The 25,017-nt window shown below is 44.0% G+C and overlaps 1 protein-coding gene across 7 annotated transcripts in view; it reads right to left on the bottom strand.

Annotated features, from left to right (window-relative positions):
* Positions 1-25,017, bottom strand: part of tnrc6c1 (trinucleotide repeat containing adaptor 6C1) — a 71,519-nt gene that overhangs the window by 7,334 nt on the left and 39,168 nt on the right. For 4 of the 7 annotated variants that reach the window (XM_086184809.1, XM_086184806.1, XM_086184807.1 and 1 more), the window contains exons 4-19: positions 19,487-19,825; positions 9,087-11,642; positions 7,481-7,675; positions 6,181-6,347; positions 6,004-6,081; positions 5,608-5,826; positions 5,214-5,363; positions 4,899-5,018; positions 4,643-4,726; positions 4,273-4,513; positions 4,020-4,181; positions 3,374-3,550; positions 3,042-3,191; positions 2,020-2,130; positions 838-1,056; positions 23-96 (exon numbers count right to left, since the gene is read on the bottom strand). In XM_086184809.1, coding sequence (XP_086040935.1) covers positions 23-96; positions 838-1,056; positions 2,020-2,130; positions 3,042-3,191; positions 3,374-3,550; positions 4,020-4,181; positions 4,273-4,513; positions 4,643-4,726; positions 4,899-5,018; positions 5,214-5,363; positions 5,608-5,826; positions 6,004-6,081; positions 6,181-6,347; positions 7,481-7,675; positions 9,087-11,642; positions 19,487-19,825 — 5,042 coding nt within the window. Of the gene's footprint in view, positions 1-22; positions 97-837; positions 1,057-2,019; positions 2,131-3,041; positions 3,192-3,373; positions 3,551-4,019; positions 4,182-4,272; positions 4,514-4,642; positions 4,727-4,898; positions 5,019-5,213; positions 5,364-5,607; positions 5,827-6,003; positions 6,082-6,180; positions 6,348-7,480; positions 7,676-9,086; positions 11,643-13,308; positions 13,456-19,486; positions 19,826-25,017 lie in introns of those variants that run through there. The other 3 variants (XM_086184813.1, XM_086184811.1, XM_086184812.1) reach the window with 3 other exon arrangements.

Here is a 25,017-nt window from a genome sequence, read left to right as displayed (position 1 = left end):
GTGAGGATTGCAGAGTAGTTACCTGTGGAGTAAGGTTCCTTAAAACCAGCCAACTACTGGTCCTGCTGGAGCTGTCGGTACTCCACGTGGTACCTGCTGTGTGTATGAGAGGGCAAGGGAGAGAGAAATTCAACCTTGAACTGAGTGGGTGGGGCAAATCTCTGTGGCATAAAATGGATAAACCCCCAGAGTCAGTTGACAACCATCCAACCACAACACAGTGTGCCTAAGGCGTTGACAATTCTGCATCTCTGCCTCTGTCTGAGGTTGTGTGACAACACTTGCTTGAGTACAATCTCATTGTTCACACCCTTCACTTCCTGGAAAATATCTATTTTCAAATCACAAAACTTTTCCGGGCTTTTCATGACTCTATGAATCCTGCATATCATCATCATCATCATCAACCTCCAGAAAACTTGCTTCATGTTAGCATAATAAATGTTATGAACTTTGAATCTCTGGTGTGTAGCTCATCTCCATTATTACACATCCAAGGTACTCGAGAAGCTACTATGACTACTTCTACATGTAGCCAATACAACATGTACTAGCTACTTCTAATACATGTAGAATAATATTAAATAACAAAGCTGAAGTCATTTTATGTGATAATGAATATTAGTGTGAAAAGTTCGACTGGGGTTTTGACAAAATTTTAAAATTTGTTGAAGAGTTCTTCAAAAACATCAATGTTGATGGCAGACTGTTTTCTTAGTAAATAGAGCTAATACGCAACTCCATTGCCACAGTGGCTTGAGGCAACTGTCACAGACGGACTTTAACTCTGAGGAGAGAACAACACCTGGCTCAATAAATACTACACTATGACACTACCTGTGGTGTACGAGCTGCTCCATCCTTGGGCCAGACCCAGGGAGTTGCCCCCCCAAGTTGAGGAAGGCTTGGTGTTGGTTAGGCCAGGCGGAGGGCGGGAAGGGGCTGTAGTGCTGCTCCGGGGTCCCTGTGGAACCTTCCACAGCTCATGAGACAGAGAGGCCTGGCTGTGAGAAATGGGTCCTGAAGACCAAGTCGATTTCATCTCTGACAGTTTACCTGAAGGGAAAAGAGGAAGGAAAGGGTTGAACTAAGTGGTTGAAGGACAAATGCTCACACAGCAGGGGGCCCTGCAGAGCAAAAGGAGAACTCAAAAGCCTCAAAAATAAGGTTTATTAGATGTTTTAACAGGCCAAAGCAAGATTGGATGTGAGGTCTAAATGATTTGCAAGGAAAACGAGATATTAGAATTCGTCCAATATTGAGTGAGAATGCTAAATCAACGACCACAACACAGCTGCAGGGGCAATTGTCTGAATCAGAAGAAAGAACATGCCCAATTAAAAATGCTTGTTTTTGCTTTCAAGAGGTTAAAATTGTTATAGTGTCTGACACCATAGTGGACAGAATCCCTTTAGAGAGACAGCTTTGTTTATGTTGCTTCCTCCAGGTTGGTATACACTGGTGACTGTTTGACGTTATCCTGCCACGCCTTCGTGAACCCTCATAGCAGCTCAACACAATGACACGACCTTCCCTTCATCTTCAGCAGACCTCTCCGCTACCTATCACAGAATTCCAGTATGGATTGCACTCATCCATTTAACTTATATCTTTCATAGAGATCTGAGGCAGATGGCACAAATCCCTCTGTATGTCATGTGATCGTGTGTGTGAGAGAAATGGACAAAAACAGCCGTACACAGCAACTCAACAGGGCAGTTGTTAAGAGTTCATTCAACATCCACACAGTAACAAACAAGCTACCCCCTCCTGTGTTTCACACTTCCCATGCACAAGGAGGGGGGGGGGGGAAGGGGCAGTACATCAACACCACAGGGGAAAGATACACTGCACAGGGGAGAAGCAGTGACTTGAGTGGGCAAGAGAGATGTGGTTCTCCAGTGAATGGTTGAGGCTCTGGGTGTCACAGCAACAGGGGGGAAAGGATCATGTTGATTTGCAGCTTTTTATCCACTGCAACATGGGGAGAGGGTAGAGGGTTATAGGTAAACCATGTACCTGTGTCGTCTGTCTCCGGGGACGACAGACTGAATGAGCTAGTGTAGGCACTGACTGGCCAATCAGAGGAGGGAGGCAGAGCCTCGTTCTGAGATGAAGTGGGAGAGGAGCCTGAGCCGATGCCATCAGCACAAACAAATAGACAGAAACAAACAAATAAGGAAAAATAGCAGAGATAGAGAAAATGGAATAAAGGGAAAATGCACAACAAATGATGACTGTAAGCTCAATAAGGATAAAAGAGAATTACGGGTAAAAGTGATTATAGAGGCAGTTAAAAGTAGGAAAATGGAGAACAAAAGAGTAAGACGCAGGCTCACGGGTGGCAGCAGCTGTATCACATATTTAGTGCAGTTGCAACACATGGGGACACATATGCTTAGAATAATTCCAGCATATTTCTTTGGATTCATAGTTTTTCACTTAAATAAACATGATTTGTATGCCAGGACTACAAGAGAGTATACTTGGCATTTAAGAGCCTTCCATACCAGTTTGTTTGCTCTGTTCCAGACAGTGAATATAGGAGGAGTGTATTCTGGACTAGCGCACATTTCTGCTACTTTTTTGCATATATCTTCGAGTTTGCACCTTAGACAAAAATGCTTATTTGCATGTTCTGTTGCATCCCAAAGTTACATAAGCTCAAGCATGAAGAGTTTAAAACTGTACTAGAGATGTTAATGTTCAAATCCCACCAAGCCTGGATCTGCTCGACGTTCCTGCCTGTTAAAAGGAAGGTTTTCATTGCTGCTGTTGCAGGATGTGCTTGCTCATGGAGAACTGCTGGGTGTAAATTGATTGAAGGAGTGTGGTGCTGGACCTGCTCTACTTGTAAAGTGTCATGAGATAACTTTTTTGTGATTTGGTGCTGTACCAATAAAAATGACTTGACTTGACCAAGATGGCAAACACACCAGAGTTTGATTCAACCCCACTAAACACGACCAGTGTTAAAAATCCCCTAAGATGTCTTTCCAAACAAAAGCTTTTAGTCTGAACCTCTTCGCATCTGCTCTCACCTCCACTCCTGTCTCGCAACAGGTAGCGGTTGACATCTTGGATGTTGGTATTGATGGTTGGCCCACTCGGGACGCTGCCCGGGGTCACGTTGGGGTCAGTCTCTGGGTCGATATTCTGGAGGCCCTTCCACGGCACACCAGGGCAGAACTCTAAAAATTTTGTTAACATTTTTTTTTTACATTAGGGACATAAAATAAGCTAATAGTAAACTGAAAAGGTAATTTCTTGCATTCATAATACCAATTATGTTTGAGGCAGAAGATGCATTAAAATCATTGACAGATACATCAGGCTTCCAGACAGAACTGAGTAAAAAAAAATTGCTTTTAACCTGGTGGCCAGTTGATATTGGTCCCATTGGCCATCTTGTCACTGCTGCCCTTTCCCTGTCCCCAGCTGTCTGGGGGGACCATGGGGCTGGTGGGAGACTCTGAGCTGGACATCAGGTTGTAGGGGCTGTAAGAGTCCTCCAGCTGAGGAGGCTTACCAGGGGGGCCCAGGTTGGCACCTGAGAGAGAGGCAAAGAGACAAGAAACATCATTTTAAGACTTTGGTGTCAATGAAATGGTCTTGGATCTTCTCCCCTGACAAAAGAAAGAATGCAAAGACACAACCTGCATGCTTTTCTTAAATGGCTAACAATGTTTTTCAACTAAATCAGATTAGAGCCTCCGGGGCTGAGGATAAATTATAGAACTGAAGCTCATTAGTAAGTCAGCCACTGTTTTCCTGAAAACTTTGAATTACTCAGCTTTCAAATCATTCTACTCTCCAAGTAATTCATAAAATCCTTCTTCTGTATAAGGCAGTATCTCATGCTGGATTAACATCCAGGAGAAGTAAATACCACATTCACATGAAAGCTAAAAACAAGTCTAGGTGTAAAATGCATTTTCTTAGTCTGTATAAATACTAATTTTCATCTGATGTGTAACAAAATGTTCTCTTGTTTTGATAAGCCATTTTTCCTCTCTCACCATGCTTGCTCAGGTTGGGTTCTAGTGGAGAGGAGCTTCCAGAGAGGCTTTCGATGGAGTTGGGGTGCGTCCACTGCGACAGGCGCGATTGGGGCTGGGGTGGGTCCTTCATTGAGAGGCCCACCTCCATACAGTTTACATTCATGTTTGGATTCAGTCCAGCTGAGAAGAATGACATGACAGGTTGACTACATAAGCCCACAAGAATAAGCATCTTAATAGCAATTTAAAGAGCAATGCTGACACCACTCACAGAGAGAGTAGGGGCTGTACGTGTTGGGAGATGACTGCGGCTCTTTGGTCTGCAGGTCAGGGAGGCCTGGAGCCTGGGGGTGACCTGGAAATGAATCCAGGTTGGATTTAGCCCCGCCAGGATGCAAGCCTGAGTGGGAGGGGGGTGGCTGCTGTTGCTGTTGCTTTATTAACAGGGCTTGGGCCAGCTGACGCTGGTGTTGTTGGATCTGCTGCTGCATGTTATTGATTGTACGTGCAACCTAGAAATCACAGCAAAGCCACATTTAGGTTTGATAACATAAAGGTGTTACTTCTCACAACCAATAAAAGGATTAGCTTCAACTTCTACCATTTTTTCCACAAGCTGCTTTATCTATAGGAATACTTACTTGCTGCTCTTGTTGTCGGATGGGGCCAGAAACATTGCGCTGCGCCTGCAACATCTGCTGCTGAATTTGTAAACGCTGGTATGCCTGAAATCAGGAGACAGAGGTTCAATATTAGATGTCAATCCGTCTACTTCCAGCTGAATTGAAAATAACAATGGAAAGAAATGAGGGGACTCAATTGGAAATTTTACAGAAACAAGTAAGTCAACACTGAACTAAGATTTAGAAGTTCTGAGTTATGAATAACTACACTCACCAGTTGCAGCTGGTAAAGTTGATTCAGAAGGGTCATATGTTGAGGGTTTATTGGTGAGGTTAAAAGTGCAGGATTCAGACCAATGTTTTTTGCTGCAAACTGTAAGAGCTGTGCTTGAACCTGTGAGCCAAGCATCCACATGTTAAAAATCACAAAATGAAAATTGCATAGTAATTAGTTCAAGGAGACCTAAAACAATACATAATAAATATGTTTTAAAAAGACTCATCTGAGGGTAAAACAATCATCATGGCTGACACTAACATACACTGCCTGCTGATCTGTTTGTATAGTAAGTGGGAAGAAACTGTGTACCTGAGGGGAGAGAAACTGAGGCACTTGAGCGCGTAGACTAGGCTGAGAGGAGCTGAGAGGCGGCACTGGCGGCTGAGGAGGCGGCTGCGGCTGCTGCATGGCCCGGGCTTGTGCTGCTCCACTGCCGCCAAACATTCCACTCTGCATTTGCTGTAGAATGAAGAGTCATCAGTGACTTCTACTTGAAATACACAGACTAGTGGCTCAATCTCAGGAGGACGTCGTTTCATTATCAGTTTCACTAAGATCTGCGCTTAGTCCACCACAGCCTGCTTGAAGAGGAGGAGGCTTGCTGGGGTGCTGACAATCATTATTTTAAAACTCATTTTACAGCTGCAACTCAAAGGCCGAAAGTCTTGGATGACAGTGCATATTTAATTATTGACTATCTCACCTTATCCAGGAAGGGCGAGCGGGGGTCTGTTGAGGGGTCTTTGGAAAGAAGTGGAGGCCGAGGGCAGCTCATGGGCTTGTTGATGAGCCCGTTGTTGTAGTCGTGGCCAGTTATTCCCATCCCCCGTTTATCCAGTTCCGTCTTCTTCTCCAGCAGAGCACTCATGGCCTGGTCCAGGTTCATGTTGTTGCTCTTTAGAGCCTCCTCTGCTGGATCCCTCTGGATGACAAACACAAACACAATAAAAATCCAGAAATCAATTTACTGATAATGAAGAAACAATTAAAAGAAAAAAAAATACACCAAATAGAACTGTTTACAAGTATTGAATTACAGATCACTGAGTTCAAATGATTGACATGCAGCATTCTAGCAGTCAGCGCCACTTCAACTCACAGGGAAGCCCATGTCTGTCAGCTGTTTGATTAGACGGTTCATGATCCAGGTGTCCTCCTGCTTCCCCGGGACCTTCCCCTGTGAGATGAGACGTTAGAAAATGATTACCATTCCATAATATTTTCTAAGGAATAATAAAGAGGGACCATTTCATGTGTAATTACTGTTGCTTCACACCTTTTGTGGGCCCTTTTTGGATGCATTCCCCCAAGAGTTACAGGAGGAGTTGCTCTCCTGGGAGGCAGTGTTATTCCACATGTCTCCCTCCTCAGCATCCCACTGACCCCCTGATAGGATCAGCTCTTCACCTCCACCTCCCCATCCGTCTTGCATAGGTTTGGGGGCTGGATAACACACCACAAGAGAAGATATGACACAGCATGAGAGGGAGAGGATGATTACTTACTGATAACTTATTACAACCTAAGAGAGTCTAATCTTTTCATTTGGATAGGTCCTGCTAAAGTTTGGTGAAGCCTCTTGTTCACTTAGGAAAACACCTAAGAATGCCTCATAACAGTGATTTATCCAGTGCTTAGCCTTGAGAAACACAGAGAGGTAGGGGGGAGAGAGTAAAGAATCACAGCACATGGAGCCACTTTGGACAGTGCCAAGTAAAACTGACATTATAAAAGCATTGATAATTAAATTAACGTTGACAAATACTGCCTATAACTAAGAGAGGGAGGCACATTGAAACAGATCAGCACAGCTTGCAACTGGCTCCCTCTCTAAAAAAGGGTCAGACATGTTTACAACCATGAAAACCAGGTTGAGAAAAGGACATAAGTCACATATCTGTCAGTTTCTGTATGTTTTGGTAGTGCTGTGCTGCAGTGCTAGACCTGAGTGATTAACATCTCTCTCTTTAATAATATTGAAAATTCATCCAATATACATAAACAAGAGATTTACTGGACACATCAATGGGGAATGAAAGAGAATCAGGCCACATCAGAAAATGTTACTTTTATTTATAAATGTTGACCAACGAGGTGCAGACTCAAATAGAGGCTGGTTCCAGTCTAGGCACCCAAGTTCCTGTTCAGCAAGGATCAGGTAAAAATGAAACCCTGGACATAACATTGACCCTATGAGAGCTTTGCAACGGTCATCCAGCTGGTTGGTGTGACTCAGACTCACATTTCTCTATCCCTATTTGTTTTGTTGCTCTTGTTCAGATTGGGAGGTTCACCTTTACGTCATTCTTTTTGGTCCACTTAGTTAACTGACCTAATGTAATGCAGCCATATGAGATTCCACAATGGTCTACAACACTTGATGAACACTAGGGGTCAGTGTGGCTTTGTGTAAAATATGGAATTCTCTCTCCTTCCTTGAATTATATTGACATCCTTGACTCATCATGATAAAATTATTTTTTTTTAAACAGCAGAACACATGTGATGCCTCTATTCTTCCAAACCATAAAAATTGAAAGCTAATCCATGGAACTGAACAAGGTTTAGTTACTTACCAGGTTTGCAAGATGCAGATGTCATGGTTGGGTTGCCCCTGCTGTAGCTGTCTGGGTTGTTGTCTCCCCAGCCTCCACAGCTCCCACTAGGTTTTCCCCAGGCAGACGTTCCGTTGTCCACGCTGACTGGAGACGGTGCAGGCTCCCCCCATGAGCTCTCAGACTTTGTGTGTGAGCTGGGTAGTTCTCCCCAACCTGGAGGGCACAGAAGAGTCTGTTAATAAAAATACTTCTACATAAAGTATAAGAACTTCTCAAATAAAATCAAAATATTGTCACTTCAGATACAAATAAAAATTTATATCAACATCCAGCACTGCATTTCATTTATTAATTTTCCTCACAGTAAGTCAGAAATCCAATCAGGGCACTGTAACAATCTGCCTCCGCAAGAGTATAAAAGTTCTTTTTTTGTGTAGTATTTGCTGAGATAAAGTGAGACGAAATGTAACTTAACCTCTGGTTTACATTAACAACTTATTTATCCCAGCCGTTCAAACAGGCACGGCTTGCTTAGCAGGATAGTTGACCAAGGGAGAAGATGCCCATTTAAAATCTGGCACAGCCCTGTTGCTCTTGCTGGGCTGTCTCTTGGTCTGCCAGGCTCAGCTTAGCTCTCTCTCCAGGAAGAGATCAAACCCTAAAGGCTGCTCCAAAAATTAAAGTCGACATTCACTATACTTGCATGACTTGCCAAAGTCCCAAATTGATCCAAATATGTCATATTGTGACTAAAAAGCTTTATACTATCATAGGCTCAGCAGGCATGATGCCAGCAAGAGCTTGTATTGTCAGGTTGTACTGGGAAGCAAATGTATGGTATGTAGAGTTAACATGCAGGGTCAAGTCTGGGACGGCAGGGGGCATCTGCCTGAACCTGGTCGCTCTCAATATAACCTCCCCTCAACCACTGACAGATGGTGGCTCCCATATAATCACACACTTCCGATCAATCTCAAACAGTGTGTGGTGAATTGCTACTTTCACAAGGCACTGAGTAAACAGAATTCCTGTGCTTCCTTAGGGTCCCCATGTTGCTAAGAGTTGTCCACACATACATGCTGGCTGTTGTTAAAGGTGAGGCTGGCACTGCTTAATTCATTTGGATAGTTGATTAGATACAAATCCAAAGAGATCAAGCTAGGTCAAGTTTTACCTTTAAGTGCATAAACAGCTTTGAGCTTAACAGTGTCCTGAGCTAACTACCCAACAAGCTGTCGTGTTTGACACAATTACACTGAACAGTTAAAAAAAACAAAAAAGGGCAGGGAAAACATTCACTTAGAAAACATGACCACATGAAAAATATAATACCTCTCCAAACTACAAAATAGTGGTTAATGGGCTATCAAATAGGCTTTTTAAGCTGCTGAGATTTTGAAGCCATTGACATGTTAGGGACTACAAGGTAAATTAATTTCTATGGCTAAAATGTAGCACATCTTATTGCATTTCAATACAATGCACAACAACTAACTACAGCTACAATTACATATCTACAATGACATCTTGAATATAGTCAAGTTAAATCACCTATTCAATATGTGTGAGCAAATGCACAATTTACCTTCCCTACAGTGCAATAACAAGTATTCTTTTGTCTTACCTTGAGCTATTAGTGGACCCCTGTTGTGAGATGGCCCAGACTGGTGCTGCACTACAGGATCCATGGGCCCACTGGTAGGGCCTGAGTTTTGAGAGTTTTGGGTGTGATTCGGTAAAGGTGCAGGTGGCCCATGATAGGGGTGATTGTGAGAGTGGGGATGGCTGCCATTGGGGCCTGGGGGATTATTGCCTCCACTGGTAGCTTTAGCCTGGGACATGCCTGGATTGTTCCTGTCCCAAAGGTTAACTGCCTTGTTGTAGGTACCAGGGTCACCCCAAGCAGAGGTCCCATCATCTATCTCCATTTTACGCCGAATTGAAGGTGGAGAGGGCTCTTCCCAGCCAGTAGGCTCTGTTGAGGACTCCTGTTTGCTGCCAGTCCAGCCTCCACTCTGCTTCACAGAACCGGAGCCACCCCAAGAACCTATGCCTCCTCCGCTGCTACTACTGGGACCCTCCTGAGCCTTGCCTACCCAACCCTGGGGAGGGCCACTGGGACGCTGGCAAACGGGCTCTCCCCAGCTTCCATTTCCTCCAGCTCCAGATATCCCAGGCCCTGAAGCAGGCATTCCCCAGCCTCTTGTGGTTTCCTTCCAGCCTCCTGCTTCTCCTTCCCAGCCAGGGTGGGTGGGATTCTTTTTGCTTTCCTCGGGTTCTCCCCAGTCCCCTGTGTTATTGCTCCCTCCAGTATTCCCCCAGCTGTGGGATGCTTTGGGTTGCTCTCCCCAGCTCTGGGATGTTGGTTTGATGTGAGAATCATCCCACCCCGTTGACTTTTCCTCTCCCCAGGACTGACCACTATTTTTCGGTACACTAGTGGTGGGGCCTCCTTTGGGTGTATTCCCCCAGCCACCAGGACCACCCGAGGGCTTAACATTGTTGGGTGGATCTCCCCAACCAGAGCTGGGCTGGTTAGTAGCAGCTATGCTCCCTCCCCAGCTTGAAGCTACCTGAGAAGCAGGCACATCGTTTTTGCTCCCAGAGTCGGTCCTCTGAGAGGGGCCCATGTTAGTGTTGGAGGGCCCCTGGGCATCAGATGGAGCATTTGGGCCAGAGCCCCAAGATTCAGTGCCTACGTCATTCTTGTTTTTAGTATCGTCCATGTCCCAGGAGGTGTGCTGGCGAACAGGGGTCTGTCCCCATCCAGTATTACACAGCACCCTGGGATCCAGATCTTGGGCGGGCAACAGAGGAGCAGGAGTATCTCTGGATGAATGATGTCTGGACTGGGATTGTCCTTCCATGCTGTCACTGCTCCCTTCACTGGCACCAGCTGTGCTCACAGCTCTGCTCCAAGGACTGGCCTGAGGATCCTGAGGAGGAGAGCTGGGGCCATCCCAGGCTCCCTGTGTCTCCTCAGCCTGCTGCTTCCCCCATTCTCCACTGGACCGGTCACCCCAGCCTCCAGAGTTTCCTCCTCCTCCTCCTCCTCCTCCTCCTCCTCCTCCTCCGCCGCCTCCTCCACCTCCTCCACCATGGACCCAGCCAGAGTCCCAGCCAGATGCTTCCTTAGATGAAGGTGCCTTTGAGTCACCACTGTTACCCCATACCGAGCTACCATCTTCACCATTAACATGTGTGCCACCTGGTGGCTGCTGGCCCATGGAACCCAAGCCTACAGGTGCACTGCCCCAGCCAGGCAGGTTGCGGATAGGGCTGGGGGGTTCCTGCTTATTAGTGTGATTTGGTCCATCAGTTTTAAGGTTCTGAGGTTCTGAACTGAAAGACACATTCGTGGACGGGGAGGGGTGTGGCTCTGAGGTGTCAGAGGTCATTATGCTACCCCAGGCACTGCCAATCCCCGAGGGGTTGCTGTTAGTGTTGGCTCCAGTACAGGTGCTGGTCTGCGATGGTGGGGGGCCAGATGGATTACAGAGGTTCGGTGTGGGTTGAGGAGGTGAAATGGTATTGGCTCCCCCTGAGCTGCCTCCCCCTATGCCACCCCCATCATGCCCTAACACAGGCCAGGCAGAAGGGTTGGCATTAGGGTTCAAGTTCAAGTTAAAGTTAGTGGTGGAGGATGATGAAGAAGAGCCCCAGCCCCTGCTGCCTCCTCCTCCAACTGGGCTGTCACTTTTCCTTTCGCTCCCCATTGAGGACTGGGTGGGGCAGTGGGCAGGTCCAGGCCCTGAACCCCAGCTGCGATTGGCTGTAACCTGGCTAGAGTGTATGTTGGCTCCAGTATGATTGGCAGGGCTGGGCCCACTGTTGACCTTGCTGCTTAGATGGTTGGCAGGAAAATGGCCTGTCTGGTTATTGGCCCCTGTGGCCATACTCGCTGTACTACAACAACTACTACTACTACTACTACTAGTGCTACTGCTGCTGCTGGTCAGATGACCAGGGTCAGTGTCCAAAGGGCATCCTCCTGGAGGGGCCTGGCTCTGGCTAAGGGTAATAGAGGGCCAAGCCTCTGTGTCCTTCTGGTCAATGATCAGTTGATCCCAGCAACTGGTGTTGGTGGAAGCTGCAGCACTTGTGGCACTCCTGTTGGCTGGCAGGTGACCCCAGAGGGGATTATCATACTGCGCTCCCTGGCTGCTCTGTGGGGGCAGTTCTGTTTGGGAGGAAAGAAACAGAACAGAAAATGAACATCAATAGGAAGATGAGAGGAGAAGGGTTTAGGTTATCTATGTCATCTCACCAACACGCTTTGAGAGCCTGGAATACCATGGCAACATGTGAGGTGCCTAGTTGTTCAAAATGGACTTCATAAGATGCACCATCAATAAAAATAAATACAGTCCAAAAAACAAAAATATATGCCATTTTAAAATCATATTTTCTTTTCATTTTTTATATGTTTTGAAACTCTCAACGAAGGCATTCACCCATGTTGCTGGAAACTATGTTTCAGTGGTGCTGCAGAATTTGCACAATAAAAATATCTATCAAATAGAGCAATCATTGAATGATCTATAAATGACTTGTCACAGCTCAGTTTGGTTTTTTAATCTGACTAAAACATAAATGATTTTCTGTATCCAAGTTTTTAAATTACTGTGGAAAATAAAAGTAAAATATAGGTTTGGATTTTTTTTATACATCTATAGAACCACAGTAATGTTATAACTGTTCAAAAAGATTTTTTTTTCAAGATGCGCAGTTAAGTAAAAAAGATGTGCAATTAAGTAAAAAAAAAATGAACAGCATCATATTTACAGAATCTTTACATTCTACTGAATTTAGGTGGAATACTATTGATAACAGAGGTGACCAAATTTGGGGAGGAGGTCTGCTGAATGCCCTTCTAGTTTGAAAAAGGTCAGACATAAATCAACTTAAGTAAAATTAGTACCACACAAAAAAATCTGACAAAAATCATGACACAGTATCGTATCTACTTTTGTTATAAATACAAAGAGAAGCCCTGACTGTTACCAAAAATCCAATCTCAAAATAACCCCTAAAAAACAACTCTCACATCAGGAAACAACATTCCTGTTAATCCTCCAAACCAATGCAGCCACGACCTCTGCTTGACATGAAGCATAACATAAAGCATGACATGATACTCTGCACTTGCCTTCGGCAGCCTGTCACTGTGAACACATCAGTCTCCATCTGCTGGTTCAAATGCTCTCTGACAACTTGAAGCAATGCTTTGGCTCTTAGGGTCCCATGAAGGGACCTTCTTAGACGTCCAGTGCCCACACAGCTCATGGTACAAAATAAGCACAGTTGCACAGATCAAACCGGTACCACTCTTTTTCCCCTCATCCACTGAATGTTGTTGTTTACATGCCCCTTTACATGCATGGTTTGTTTGTAGACTGACCCACAGCTACATGGGGAAGTGACAGGATTCTACTCGTCCCCGTTTTCAAGTCTACTTCAAAGCTTACAACTTAAATAGAAAGAGGAGGCAGTGAGAAGGCAAGGGGGAACGAGGGCACTGTGTTTCTGACACACACAGCACTGTCTTTCTGTAGCGTCACTCTACTGAGGAGAGCAGGACCGCCATTTTCTCAGTCCTGAACTGGAGCCAAAAAGGCTCAGAGCTAGCGTCTTTTCCTCCACCATGTAAAAGCATGCATGTCTCACTCACTCTGAATAAACATAAATTGTAAGAACTCATTGCATTCTTGCAATGCACTGCTGCCGCTGCAGCTTTCATGTTGTAGTGCTCCATCCACACAGCATGCAAAAACAAGAACAGCACAGAGGAGGCATCGAAGACAGAAATGGAAAAAAGGGAGATGTGAAACACTGGAATAAAATACCTGTGGCGAGGTGCCTCCCGACCATCCTGTAAAGAGCTAGGGCTTGCACGACGCAGCGACCATCCTTGTCTCAATATGTCTGCTTGGCTCGCCAAGCTTCTGAGGCTCATTTCTGAAATGCTGCCAAGAAGTTGCACAGCTCTTGCGCGGCATGAGACAACCCCGCCCCCTCCCTTCCTTCCTCCCTCACCCCTCATGCTCTGTCCCTCCCACCAACACTGCTTTGGCTCAGTCTCTCCTCTTCTATCTATTGCCCCCCTCTGGCTTTATTTATATCATGCTCTATTCCTATCTGACGAAGGATATTCTCCCTGTCTGAAAAAGCAAGCATTAAAAAATGACTGGCTGGGGGGAGGGGATGGAAGCGTCACAGAGATGGGAGCAGTATTGTTGGTGGGCAGCATGTGGACAGCTAAATGAAAAAGCCTTAAGACTTTATTAATGTATTCCCAATGCAAGAGGTAAAACAAAACAACAGCTACCATTTTTAGCCAAGACTACTCCATCTGCAATTAGCACGGCCTCCTACAATAGAAAGCTGTTTGAATAGCAGTGGCAGACAGTAAGGGAAACCTCACAAAAGCTGCTGCACCCCCTCCAGTGCTGGAATGGGAGTTTTTCTCACACATGCACATGTAAATGTGTGAACAGGGATTTCACCAGGACACACATGATGGTAAATGACTATTTTTGTCCACCAAAAGTGTCATGATTATCATCATCAGCAGCAGCAGCAGCAAACTTTGGACAGAAAAACAATCACTTCATGGGTTTGTTTACAAGGAATAAGAAGAGAGCTAGCTCAAACGAATCTTGACACAGGGATCTGTGATCTGGACCCAAATATGGCACTGGAGCTACAGGGGGGCAAGGGGTCACACAGAGACACAAGTTGAGAAACTGAACAACAGGAGGAGAACATGTTTGAGACCTAATAGAAGGCATAGAAAGGAAGGAGTACAGCAGGGGCTGGAAGCTCAGCAGATGAAGAAGAAGAAAAAAAAAAGGCAGCCGTTCCCTGGATCAAGGCTGGTATTGTTTAAATGATCCGAGTGCCCACACAAGAACACAATAAGTCAATGTTTGGTAGAAAACAGTCCTTTTATGGTGGAGGTTCAGCCCCTTGTGGCTCGGCTGTGACGGTTTAACACGTGGTAAGATTATGCTGTGCTTGCTCTTTTGTGTGTGTTAATATACATATAGTGCAGACACTGAAGCTAGTGTGTGGATGTACGCAAACCGGAAAACAGAAAAACACACTACTTCCTGAGAGCTCCAAAGCAGTAGAAAAGCTAGTTTCCTTCAGCTTTCTGATATGTTTTTTTAATTTTACAAAACAAATGTATGACTTCAGCAAGAGGCAGGTAAAGAGGGATCAATAGGAGAGTAAGATGACAAAAAATAAAGTACAGACATGGATGTTGAACAATTGAAGGAGGAAGTAATCCAGGAGGGATATTGTGGGCCTCAGCTGGACTGATCCTGGCTTAATGAAGTCCCGCAGGGGCAGCGAGCCGGGATGGTACAGAGCTGACAATGCATGCTGCCAACCAGATGAATGAGCTATTGGACAAATGTACACAGACCTCTTCGGAATGTGCTGCCTCTGGTTTTAATGGTCATAGTTTTAGATAACAATATAATAATAATAATAATTAAAAAAAAAATACATGGAAAACGGCAGCTCGAAGTAGAAGAATAGCCAGCTTCCAGAACACTAAGCCAAGTGCGAAGATGCAAGTTATATGAGGGTTTGGTGCTGATGGTTACATGGCTAATCGTAGAAGTATTTTACAACACAAATTTTTAAACACTCCAAAAAAAAGACTAAACATTTGGTGGCTCCAACACATCAGATGTGCTGATTTGATGCCAGTAAACGGTATTGTTGAATTTCTCTTTGAAAGATTGTCACAAGCTTAACAGTTCATAGCCAAAACATAATCTTAGAAGCTGAAAATATGGACTAATTTGATCATTATTATTAAGGTCTACATCTACATTATCCTTGACAGGTTTGTAGTGAGCTGTCATTTGGTGACAGCTGGGTTGTACACTGGACAAGACGCCATTCAATCACAGGTCTGACCTCCAGAGATGGACAACCCCATCAATCATATCTACGGGCAGTTTTTAAGTCCCCAAATTAGCCTAACATGCATGTTTTTGGGTTGCAGGAGGACTCGTAAAAAAACTCCACACAGAAAGATCTTAGACAGCCAGCAGGTTGGAGCCCAGAACCTCTTTGCTGTGAACCAAGCCGTCCGTCGTCATATCACGAAAGATCTTTGTTAAGACAGTGTTTGCCTTATTCCAGTAGGCCATCAGCCAGTATACAGAAAGGTCATGACCACACCACACAAGCTTTTGTCACTGCTATGTTGACAGCATGATTCAGTGACAGTGAGAGTTTGTTGTCAGAATTATTTTTAGCCAAACAAACAATGTCTTAATGGTAGGCACCATGTTATAATACATGTGAGGAATTCCATTCAGTCTGGATGCTCATTTTGCAGCTACTTGCCTGATGCAATGCTGTTAGCTCAAGAGTAACTCGAGGAAACAAATGACAAAAGGACAAATCACGTCTTATAAAAAAGGTTCACATTGAAGACATCTGGCCATCTTGTTTGCCTCTTACTCCACCTCCTCCTGAAAGGATAAATGAGGTCAAGGGCTTTCTCCAACATGCCAGTCTTAAAATAGCTTGCTCTCTCACGCCTCCTCTACATGAAAGGGCCTGGGGATATGGACGGGTAGCCAAGCAAAAGGCAAAATAGGGAGAGGGTTATAATAATGTGAAAACTGACACACACGCATATAGTGTGTATTAATCCTGTCTGCCCTGGGGCAAGTGAGGGTACGTGTAGCTTTGGTGTAGCGGACGACACATGTGCAACAGAACATATGACATAGAGAGTGAGACAAGATAGGAAAAAAGTGAGAGCGAGTGAGTGAGCACTGAAGATTTGTGGTTAACAGAGAGCTGATGTTTAATCACATCACAAGACATCCCAGTCCTCTTTGAGGGGATTCCCAATGCTCTTTTACAGCATCATCATCAGACTTAAAGAGCACATCAAGTCTACCCTGCGTATCTGTTCTCTCCTAGACGAGCTATTAGCACATTAGCTGCACTGTTCTTGTTCTTCACAAGGCTCCTTTACATGAAGCTATTTTTGTTGGTGTCGGCCTCTATTGTGCTTCGCAAGTGCAACGCCTACGGTACATAAAACAGTAATGATTTGTTTAACTAGGGGCTGTTAGACAAATTAAGAAAGGGAGTGGCTATAAATCTTGCGTGTGAGTGCCAGCACATTATAGGACTTTGATTAGTTACCAGTTGGCTCAATTAAAAAAGGGTTTAGTGCCACAATAGGACTAGTTAATGGGAATACACCTCAATAATAATAATTTACTACGAACTCTTATCATGACTCATTACTATTAAAACAAACCAGTGCTTTTCATTACAGCAGATACTGTGTGTCTTGTTGAACAGAGACATTTAGAGCGAAGCCAACATGTGGCTGTGTGATGAAATATATGGTGAGGTGAATGAAGAGAAGAGCGGAACAGGAAGGAATTCATGCAGCTTGTGTGCCATCTAGTTATCTGCAAGAAATGAAAGCTGGAAGGGAGACAATCATCTTATCAGCAGACAAGGTCGTTGCTGTATCAGGAGGTGTCTGAAGATGGAGGTAATGGAGGGGGATTACCTCTGATGTAGGTCAAATTTTACTGTTGTTTTTTCATGACAAAAATCAAACTGGTTTTTAGACATGATGTTTTGAAAAGGTGCATGAAGGGCCATACAGTGTTTAGATTCATCTACATGAAACTAATGTCGTCTAGTAAAAAAAGCCTTGCAATAAATCCTATCTGCATAAATAGCATATCATTCTGCTGCTGTTAATTCAATGCATCGGTTATTTTAGCAGTTGCAGTTTAACTATAAGGATTAGTAATACACAATTATATCAGCACATCATCACTAATATGTCAGTATTCATATAAATATAGTTTTGCCCAGGTCTTAATTCAAACAATGAGGTAAATTTAGGATTTATGGATTTTTGGAAATAAAGGAAAATGTTTTTCAAATACAAAATGTTTAAAAGGGTTTTTCAATAAGTACTTACAGATAATATAGACACCAGTCTAATAAATTATAATATATTGGCAAAAATTCAGTATCACGCACTATTATTTAGTTCCTACCACACTAGAACTTCTAATTTCGATACAATATTCTAAAATATACAAAAATATGCAACAGAATTTTTGATGGCCTGAGGGCATCAAATTTCATATATAATCAAAAAAATGCAACAATTAAGTAGAGCTACTTTCAAAGTTTTGCTTCAGTGGTTTTTGTTGATGCGTCCATATATCTGTTGCTCCGCTATGTTAAATTTGTGGTGTGAACATCTTCATTAGCACTTGTTTTAGCACGTAGCTCACATTTTTGTTGCTTGTGGCCTTCGATATTTTGTGACCATTTGTCTAAAATGCAAACTCATGATGTTTTTGTTATGTCTTTTTGCAGTGAAAAGCCATAATGGGGCTTTGCCATCTTTAGTGAACCAATGTCAGAACAGTGCAAATGAGATAACTGTTGTGTGGGCGCAGCGCTGCAGCAGCAGTGTCACTCTAAGAGAGAAGAGGGGGCGAATAGGCATAACTGGTGTGGGGGCATCGGTAGTGTGGAAAATTAGTCTTGATACAGTTTTGAATTTTGCACTTTGATATAAATGTATATAAATGAAGGGGGGTCTGTCAGATTAAAAAGAATAATTTCAACAAAAGCTGAACATTATATCATTAATTAAAAATGTGCTGCAGGGCTGTTATATCACCGCGCACTACTTTTAGCTTGCAACTAGCAAAAACTAAGCATGCTAACAATGCTTGAATGTTACAGAAGCATGTAGCATCTGTGAAGGTATATCTAAACAAATCCTCCAGTCTGTCCTCCAGTCAGGAAACCACCTGTCTGTCTCTCCGTCTGTCCTGTAATCAGTCAGCTCAGTGACACATGGAGAGCTAAAGCAGAGCCGCCGGCATGCCAGAGAGGGGAGGAGAGAAGCAGCAGCTTTTACCGTAAGCCATGAGTCACTTCAGCCCACAGTACTGGACCTGTGCCACGCTCACTCTCTCCTTTTTCTTTCGTTCTTTCTTACTCTGTTTTTCTATCTATGCCAGGCCCACTGAGGTGCCCAGCCAACTAGCTAGCTCGGTATGGCTCCTCCCCTAAAAAAAAGAAATAGAGCTGGTCAGCAAAGCTCAATGAAGAGGAGGATGATGATGAAGATGAGAAGAAGGAGGGTGAAGAGGAACAAGAAAAGACACGGATGGGGAAAACATCCCTTCGCCATGGAGACAGAAATGCATTCAAACAGCATCAGTGGGGCTGGACATTGTTCAGACACAGTTGCGACGGCACTAATTTTCCTTCCCAGGCACCGAAAAGTACCAAGTGCCCTATAAATACATTTTCAACTTAATTACCTTAAAAGGTATTTCTGCAACTTAATTTACACAGAGCAGACCTGTACCATTTGGAAATGAACAAGAAGCTGGTGTATTGAAATAAATACACTCAGGAAAGAAAACACACAAAACACATACTGTTACACCAGCTGTGTTTACTCTCCATCCTCTACCCCTGTATACCTCTTCCCCATCTCTAAATCCCAGCCAGGCAGGAAGAGTGAAAATAAACAACAGTCAGCAGCACTTGTGATGCACGTGACTTCACACTGCTCTACAGGTACGCACGGTTACAACCACAGTCTCATACAACAAGAGGATAGCAGCTTAATTTTAAAACATCCATTGTGCCTTCATATGCAACACACAGTTGAGTTCAACTTGTCAAATAATTACTGATAATAAAATCGTCAAAACTGTGTGTGCAAAAAGGGTGTACAAGAGACAATTATCCAACTAGATCTGTTTAAAATTATGCCACTGAAATCCCCTCGATCAATGCCAGGCCATGGACACACTAAATATATATTCTTTAGTAATTCACAACTTGTCCACATCAAACCACACAGACATCTTAAGAAATCTGCAGGTACCTTTTTTCGAAATTCATTGAATTCTGCCATGAATGCCAACTGAAATTGATGAAAGAAAAGGACTGGAAAAGGGCAGTGACTTCCAGGCTGACCTGTAGGCAGGCTTGCAGAGGAGGGAGAGGAGTGTATGGCTACTGCCGCTGCAGGCTCAGTAGTGGTAGTACGTCCCGTGGTGGTGAGAGCGAGGGTCCCAGCGGGCAGAGGCTGGCCCCTCTTCAACAGCTGCTTGTGCTCCTGCTGGCGGAAGCGCGGGGGCACCTCTCTGGCCGGGTAGCGCTGCTGGAGCAGAGTCTGGGGCTGCTGTGCTGTCTGAGGCTGGCCTCCGCAGGGGGCACGCTTGCCATTGCCACTGCTTGGGGGTACAGATGGGGTGACACAGGGGTTGGCGGGTGGGGGAGGAGGGGTGGGGTCGAGTTTGGCAGAGTCTGGCACTGTGGAAATAGGAGGGTGGTGGGGGATAGGTAACAAAAAAAAAGCAGAAATTCAGGGATACAGGGGTGCAGGAGCATTTTGCAAAAGCAGAGTTGTTGACTTATTAAATAATGATTCGTACTTCTGATAATGATTAATTCATTTGACACTTAACATTTGACAAAAACTACAATTAATGCCCATTACATTGGCGTTCTTGTTCATACACATAAAACCACCAGAACTACTTCCTTTTCTGGAAAGCTGCAGTGGCTGAACTTTTCCTTCGCAGCCTCTTTTGAAAACCTTGGTCACTTTTGGATGAGAACCTTAAATTCAGGGAGGCAAACGAGGCAATGGCTATAAATGCTCAAGAATCACAGTCACTCCAGGATGCCTGAAGCTTGATTCTCGGCAGCGGTCAGTCTAAACACATGGCTGCTGTTTGGAGAACCAGAGGACTGTAATGATCTCAGAGTGGTACTGTAATAAGCCCTCAGGCTTTAGGGATGCCAAGACCCACAACTTTCACAGTCTGAGAAATGCCATGTTGCCTAGTCACAGATTAAAAGTGACGAGAAGGTCAAGTGCCAGATAAAGGATGTGCCTGCTGTATATTGTGGGCTATTGTCTTCATGGGGGGCGTACTTTTAAGAGTACTCAGCCCCCATCAACATAAGCTATTTATGGTTTATGGCAGGTTATGACCCCTGAAAGGCTCAACACTTGGTGCTCGACTAAACTGTCAGTTATTAACTGCTGCTGAGGTCCCACTGGCTTTAGTTACCCTTAGCAACAACATGTGATTCTCTCTATTTATACACTTTCTCTCAATGCACACACACACACACACACACACACACACCTTTGCTTTCAACAACAATTTCCAATGATATGTGCAACTGCTTGGATTCTTATCTTTTTAAGTTGTTGCAACATTTCAGAGAAGTGGATTGAACTTTGCATTTCACATCAAAAATGACCCCCCCCCCCCAAGAAAAAAACTAACCAAAAAAGAGAAGTTAAACGTAAAGTCCTCAGCGGGCTGCAAGGGTGTAACTGAATGTGGAAGTAAAAGGTTAGAGGTCACTGCTTAGTCAAACACGATAATCAGCTGGGGGGGTCACAGAGCTGCTGCAGGGTCAGATGCATTACTGACACAAAGCACACAGGATAATCGCCTCAGTGCATTTCATTACATAATAGAATAAGCTGGTAAACTACAATGTAAACAGGATGCAAAAAAAAGTGTTTACAGCCTACGCGTACTGTAAAAGAACATGAATAAATCCAAGCAGTTGCTGAGTTTAACACATGCGAGTAATGAAATAAACAGTAGGAGTGAAGAGAGGGGGAGAAAAAAAAAGTGAAGAGCCAGCAACCAAAAGAAAATCTTTGTGTGGCCTAAATGAGTTATAAAGAGCAGCGTTTTGCCATTGGCTACCATCCCGAGTGAGTGCAGTGAAGCAGTGAATAACTCGCACACATGAGGCCAGCCCAACACACACAAAAACAAAGAGTTATGTAATGCTGAGGCCCACACGGAGGGGAGAGGACAGGATCGTGTCATGGAACATACATTCGCTTGGCCTCGTTAATACATACGGACATGTTCGCTCCTCATTTTTCTGTGTTTCGGTCTGTTATGTGCTTATGTGTGTGTGGTGTTTACGATGAAATTTATGACCCCAGCGGGCTACATCCATGGACTGATCTGTTTCACTCGCCACTGTGTCTCAGGAATCACGGGAAGCTCTAGAGCCGCAGCTTCTCATCGGATTTCTCTACATCTGCTCCATTTCCTCTGTGTGCCTGTGCTTTATCCCTCCCAACCTTCCTGTGCTCTCCTCTCCTTTCCCCCCCTTCATTCACTATGATCTACTATTATCCTCGTCACTAGGATTGTATTAGTGGCTGCAGATGGACAATAATTCTTGGCCAAGTTCTTCCTGCTGATTTTTAAGAGGTGATTTCCTTATAAAAATAGAGGACTCGATGCATAATAATAGTTATGGAAACAACCGTTATACAGTTGGGACTCTGATGTGTGACGTAGATTCTTCTGGAAGCTTGGGGGGAAGGGGGAAGCAGGCTGGCTGCTCTGTTAGCCAATCAGAGGGAAGCGATAAAAAGAGAGAGGGAGGGAGAGAGAAAGAAAAGAGAGCAGACATGCAAGAGGAAGGGAAAGAGGTAGAGCAGTGATGAGGAGAACGGTGTGTGTGTGTGTGTGTGTTACAAACTCCACCCCCCTTGCGCACTACAGTGTGAGCTCGAGTCTCACTGCCGGAAACCAGCTTAGGTCTAAATCCGCTTACAATTAGAACACTACTTGCCTACAGTATGCCATGCTGCTTCACATTCTTCTTTTCAAAAGAATGACAAGCCGTGCACATTCAACACCTTCAGTCTCATCCAACTGACTGAAGCATTTCAGTAAATCGTTCCCAAGAACGCAAATAGGTTGATAGTATTAAAAAAAAAAAAATTCAAATAAAAGGCCTAAGTAAAGGCCTCTGGCAAGAGCAAGCTGTGGCTTATTAAGCAAGACTATCACAAGCCAAAGCTTTGTAGAGAAACAGTGAAAGAGTAAAAAGAGATCAGAGTCTCCCTCTCTGACAGACTATTTGCAAAAACACAGTCCTCAGCTGTTCGGCTGCACAGGAGAATTCCCAGTTCATCAAAGATGTACATCAAACTGTGGCCTTTGGGCTATGTGCGCTTCTTCACACAGAGGAAGATATCTAATTTTCCACTTTGAAAGCGGTTTAAATTTTCAGAGAGAAAAATAGGATAGTGTGCTTGCCTGACTGTTTAAAACCGAGATGCTGCGTTGAAGTTGTCTGGGGAGACTTGAGATATGTGGAAGCAAGGGTGCGAAGCAGAAAAACATGACCTTCAAGATAAAGGATCCCTGTGTGTGCTTTTATAGTTAGTGGAGGTACACAGATAGCATCGACACATGACCCACTGGAGGTCCTCACACTGTCACGAGATTGAACGGTGCAAGCATCCTTTTATTCAAAAAACAAAGATGCTCTTGCACATAGGTCTTACTGTTTCTAACAACATTACAGGATAGCAGCGTGCCCTGCTTAGTCAGTATTGATACTGGCGCAGCTTCAAATGTGGCTGTGAGTAAAGCGCTTAGGAGAAGGATCACTGACAATTCCAATACCATCAGTGCACTTCTACCTACAGCTTTAATAATAGCAGCGAATCGACTCTGCTTTCCATTCATCAAAGTGGGTAACTTGTGGGTGGAGTGTACAACATTTACACATCCAAAAGTTCAGTTTGTGAGTGATTATGAGCTTTCCATAGCTGAGCCTTTAATAAGCCACATTAAGGCCAGCAGGAAGCTTTTCCAAACAACCTAAAGAACATCTTGTTGCTCTAAACCGGGATGCTGTTTCTCAACCCAGTACAGATATGTGTTGCTACACTGACAGGGTGGTTCACTGGTTTCACACTTGGTGGGTCATTTGATATAGACATGGAATCAATAAAACAAATCTAGAAATACTTTCATTTGACAGCAACAATATGCCTTACAAGTCAGTTCCAGCAGCAATCTGCCACAGGATGTGTCACCCCCCCCCCCCCCCCGTTCAACATCAGATCATTCATCTGTGTGATGCTAAAGACCAGCTACTCATACCACTGTGGTTGGAATATCTCCACATGCAGAGTTCAGAACAGTCTGACAAAAGCTGGTTTGGATCCCATCATTCCCAGAGGTCTTGACCACATGGCTTCCCTGAGTAGGGCTGACACACTTTTATAATTTCTTAAGTGTATTAAACTCTAAGGCCTTGCATTTAATATGGGTCCCTGACAGTATACTTACAGTACATACAGTATCTTACTATATGGCATTGTGGGGGTCAACTTTAAAATGAGTAAATTCAAAATAGAGCCATTAATAAGTACTATATTCTAAAATTAAAAAAAAAAAACACTCAGACAGTGCAGTTGTAATTTTACATACACATTTTAAATAAATATATTTTATTCCAACTTTATTCAATAAGAATGCAGCAAAGGCATATGTAAGCTTGATTTTGATTTTACTACTAAATTTACTGAATAATGCATAATGATTGGATAAAAAAAATATTAAAAGAAGGGAGGAGAAATGCCCGTCTTTAGGGCTTCCCATCTCTCTTCTCCTCCTGTGGGCTTTAAAATGTGAGCGGCACGCCTCACAAGAGAGAAGATTAAAGGGTTTAATTAGAAGTGAATAAGTGTGACACTGTAGTTAAGAGAGAAAGCCCTCCCCTCCCTCCATCACATTCAATAGAGACAAAAACGCTATTTCAAAAGCACTTAAGGTCTTACAACAGAGTGTGAAAATCCCATGGATATATAGGTCAGGGCATTTTTCAAAGCTCTGATATCACACCTGAGTGGTATAATATACTGTGAATCAATAACAGTTTTTCTCAAAAGTGTTTCTGAGTCACCCAAAAGGTTTCTAAGTGGGATGACAGAGTGGATGAGGATCCTGTTCTTAAAAGACAGGTGGAGGACAGAGACGGACACAGCTTTCCTGGACTCATTGCTGTCTTGTCCATGGCCTTCAGCGGTAACAGCTGCAGACCGGCCAGATTCCACTGTCTGTTATGATTTAGAGGAAGCGATGTGTGAAAGAGAGTGGAATGTCCAGTCTCTCTCTCTCTCTCTCACACACACACACACACACGCACGCACTACAATAACAAACCAAAACCCACAGGTTACATCTTTTCAGACACACCTGTTTGTACAGTATGGTTAAACATACTACAAACAGCCAACATTTGCCAGAAAAAAAAAAAATTTTGTCGACCACACACTTGCCCCGTCATCCTTTAATTCACAATTTAAACCGCCGCTACATCCATTTAAACTGCGTTCAGACAAGTCGAAGCGGCAGTGATGATGACGAGGGGCAATTCCCGCCATTATGCTGTAATTTATGACTCTCCAACACAAAGCACTGGGTGTAATTATGCCAATGTGGAACGGCAAATTAAACTGTTATGAAATTGCTGCTGTGACACAACTTTGTGAGAATGTTATCTTTTACTGCGCTATGTAAATGCGAGCCTTGATGTGCGCGTACGTTCTGCACTATCCTTGATAGGGATGTTAAGGGATGGCAGAAAGCTTCTGCTGTGACAGATGAGTAGAACCAGCATCATGCTGGTTCAGGGTCCAAGAACGAGAAGCT

This window comes from Aulostomus chinensis, chromosome 18, assembly GCF_037954235.1.
Source record: "Aulostomus chinensis isolate RoL2024-O1b breed Wild chromosome 18, RoL_Achi_v1.0, whole genome shotgun sequence".
Taxonomy (NCBI): Eukaryota; Metazoa; Chordata; class Actinopteri; order Syngnathiformes; family Aulostomidae; genus Aulostomus; species Aulostomus chinensis.
The sequence above is the reverse complement of the archived record's forward strand: the minus strand, read 5'-3'. Positions and strand labels throughout refer to the sequence as shown.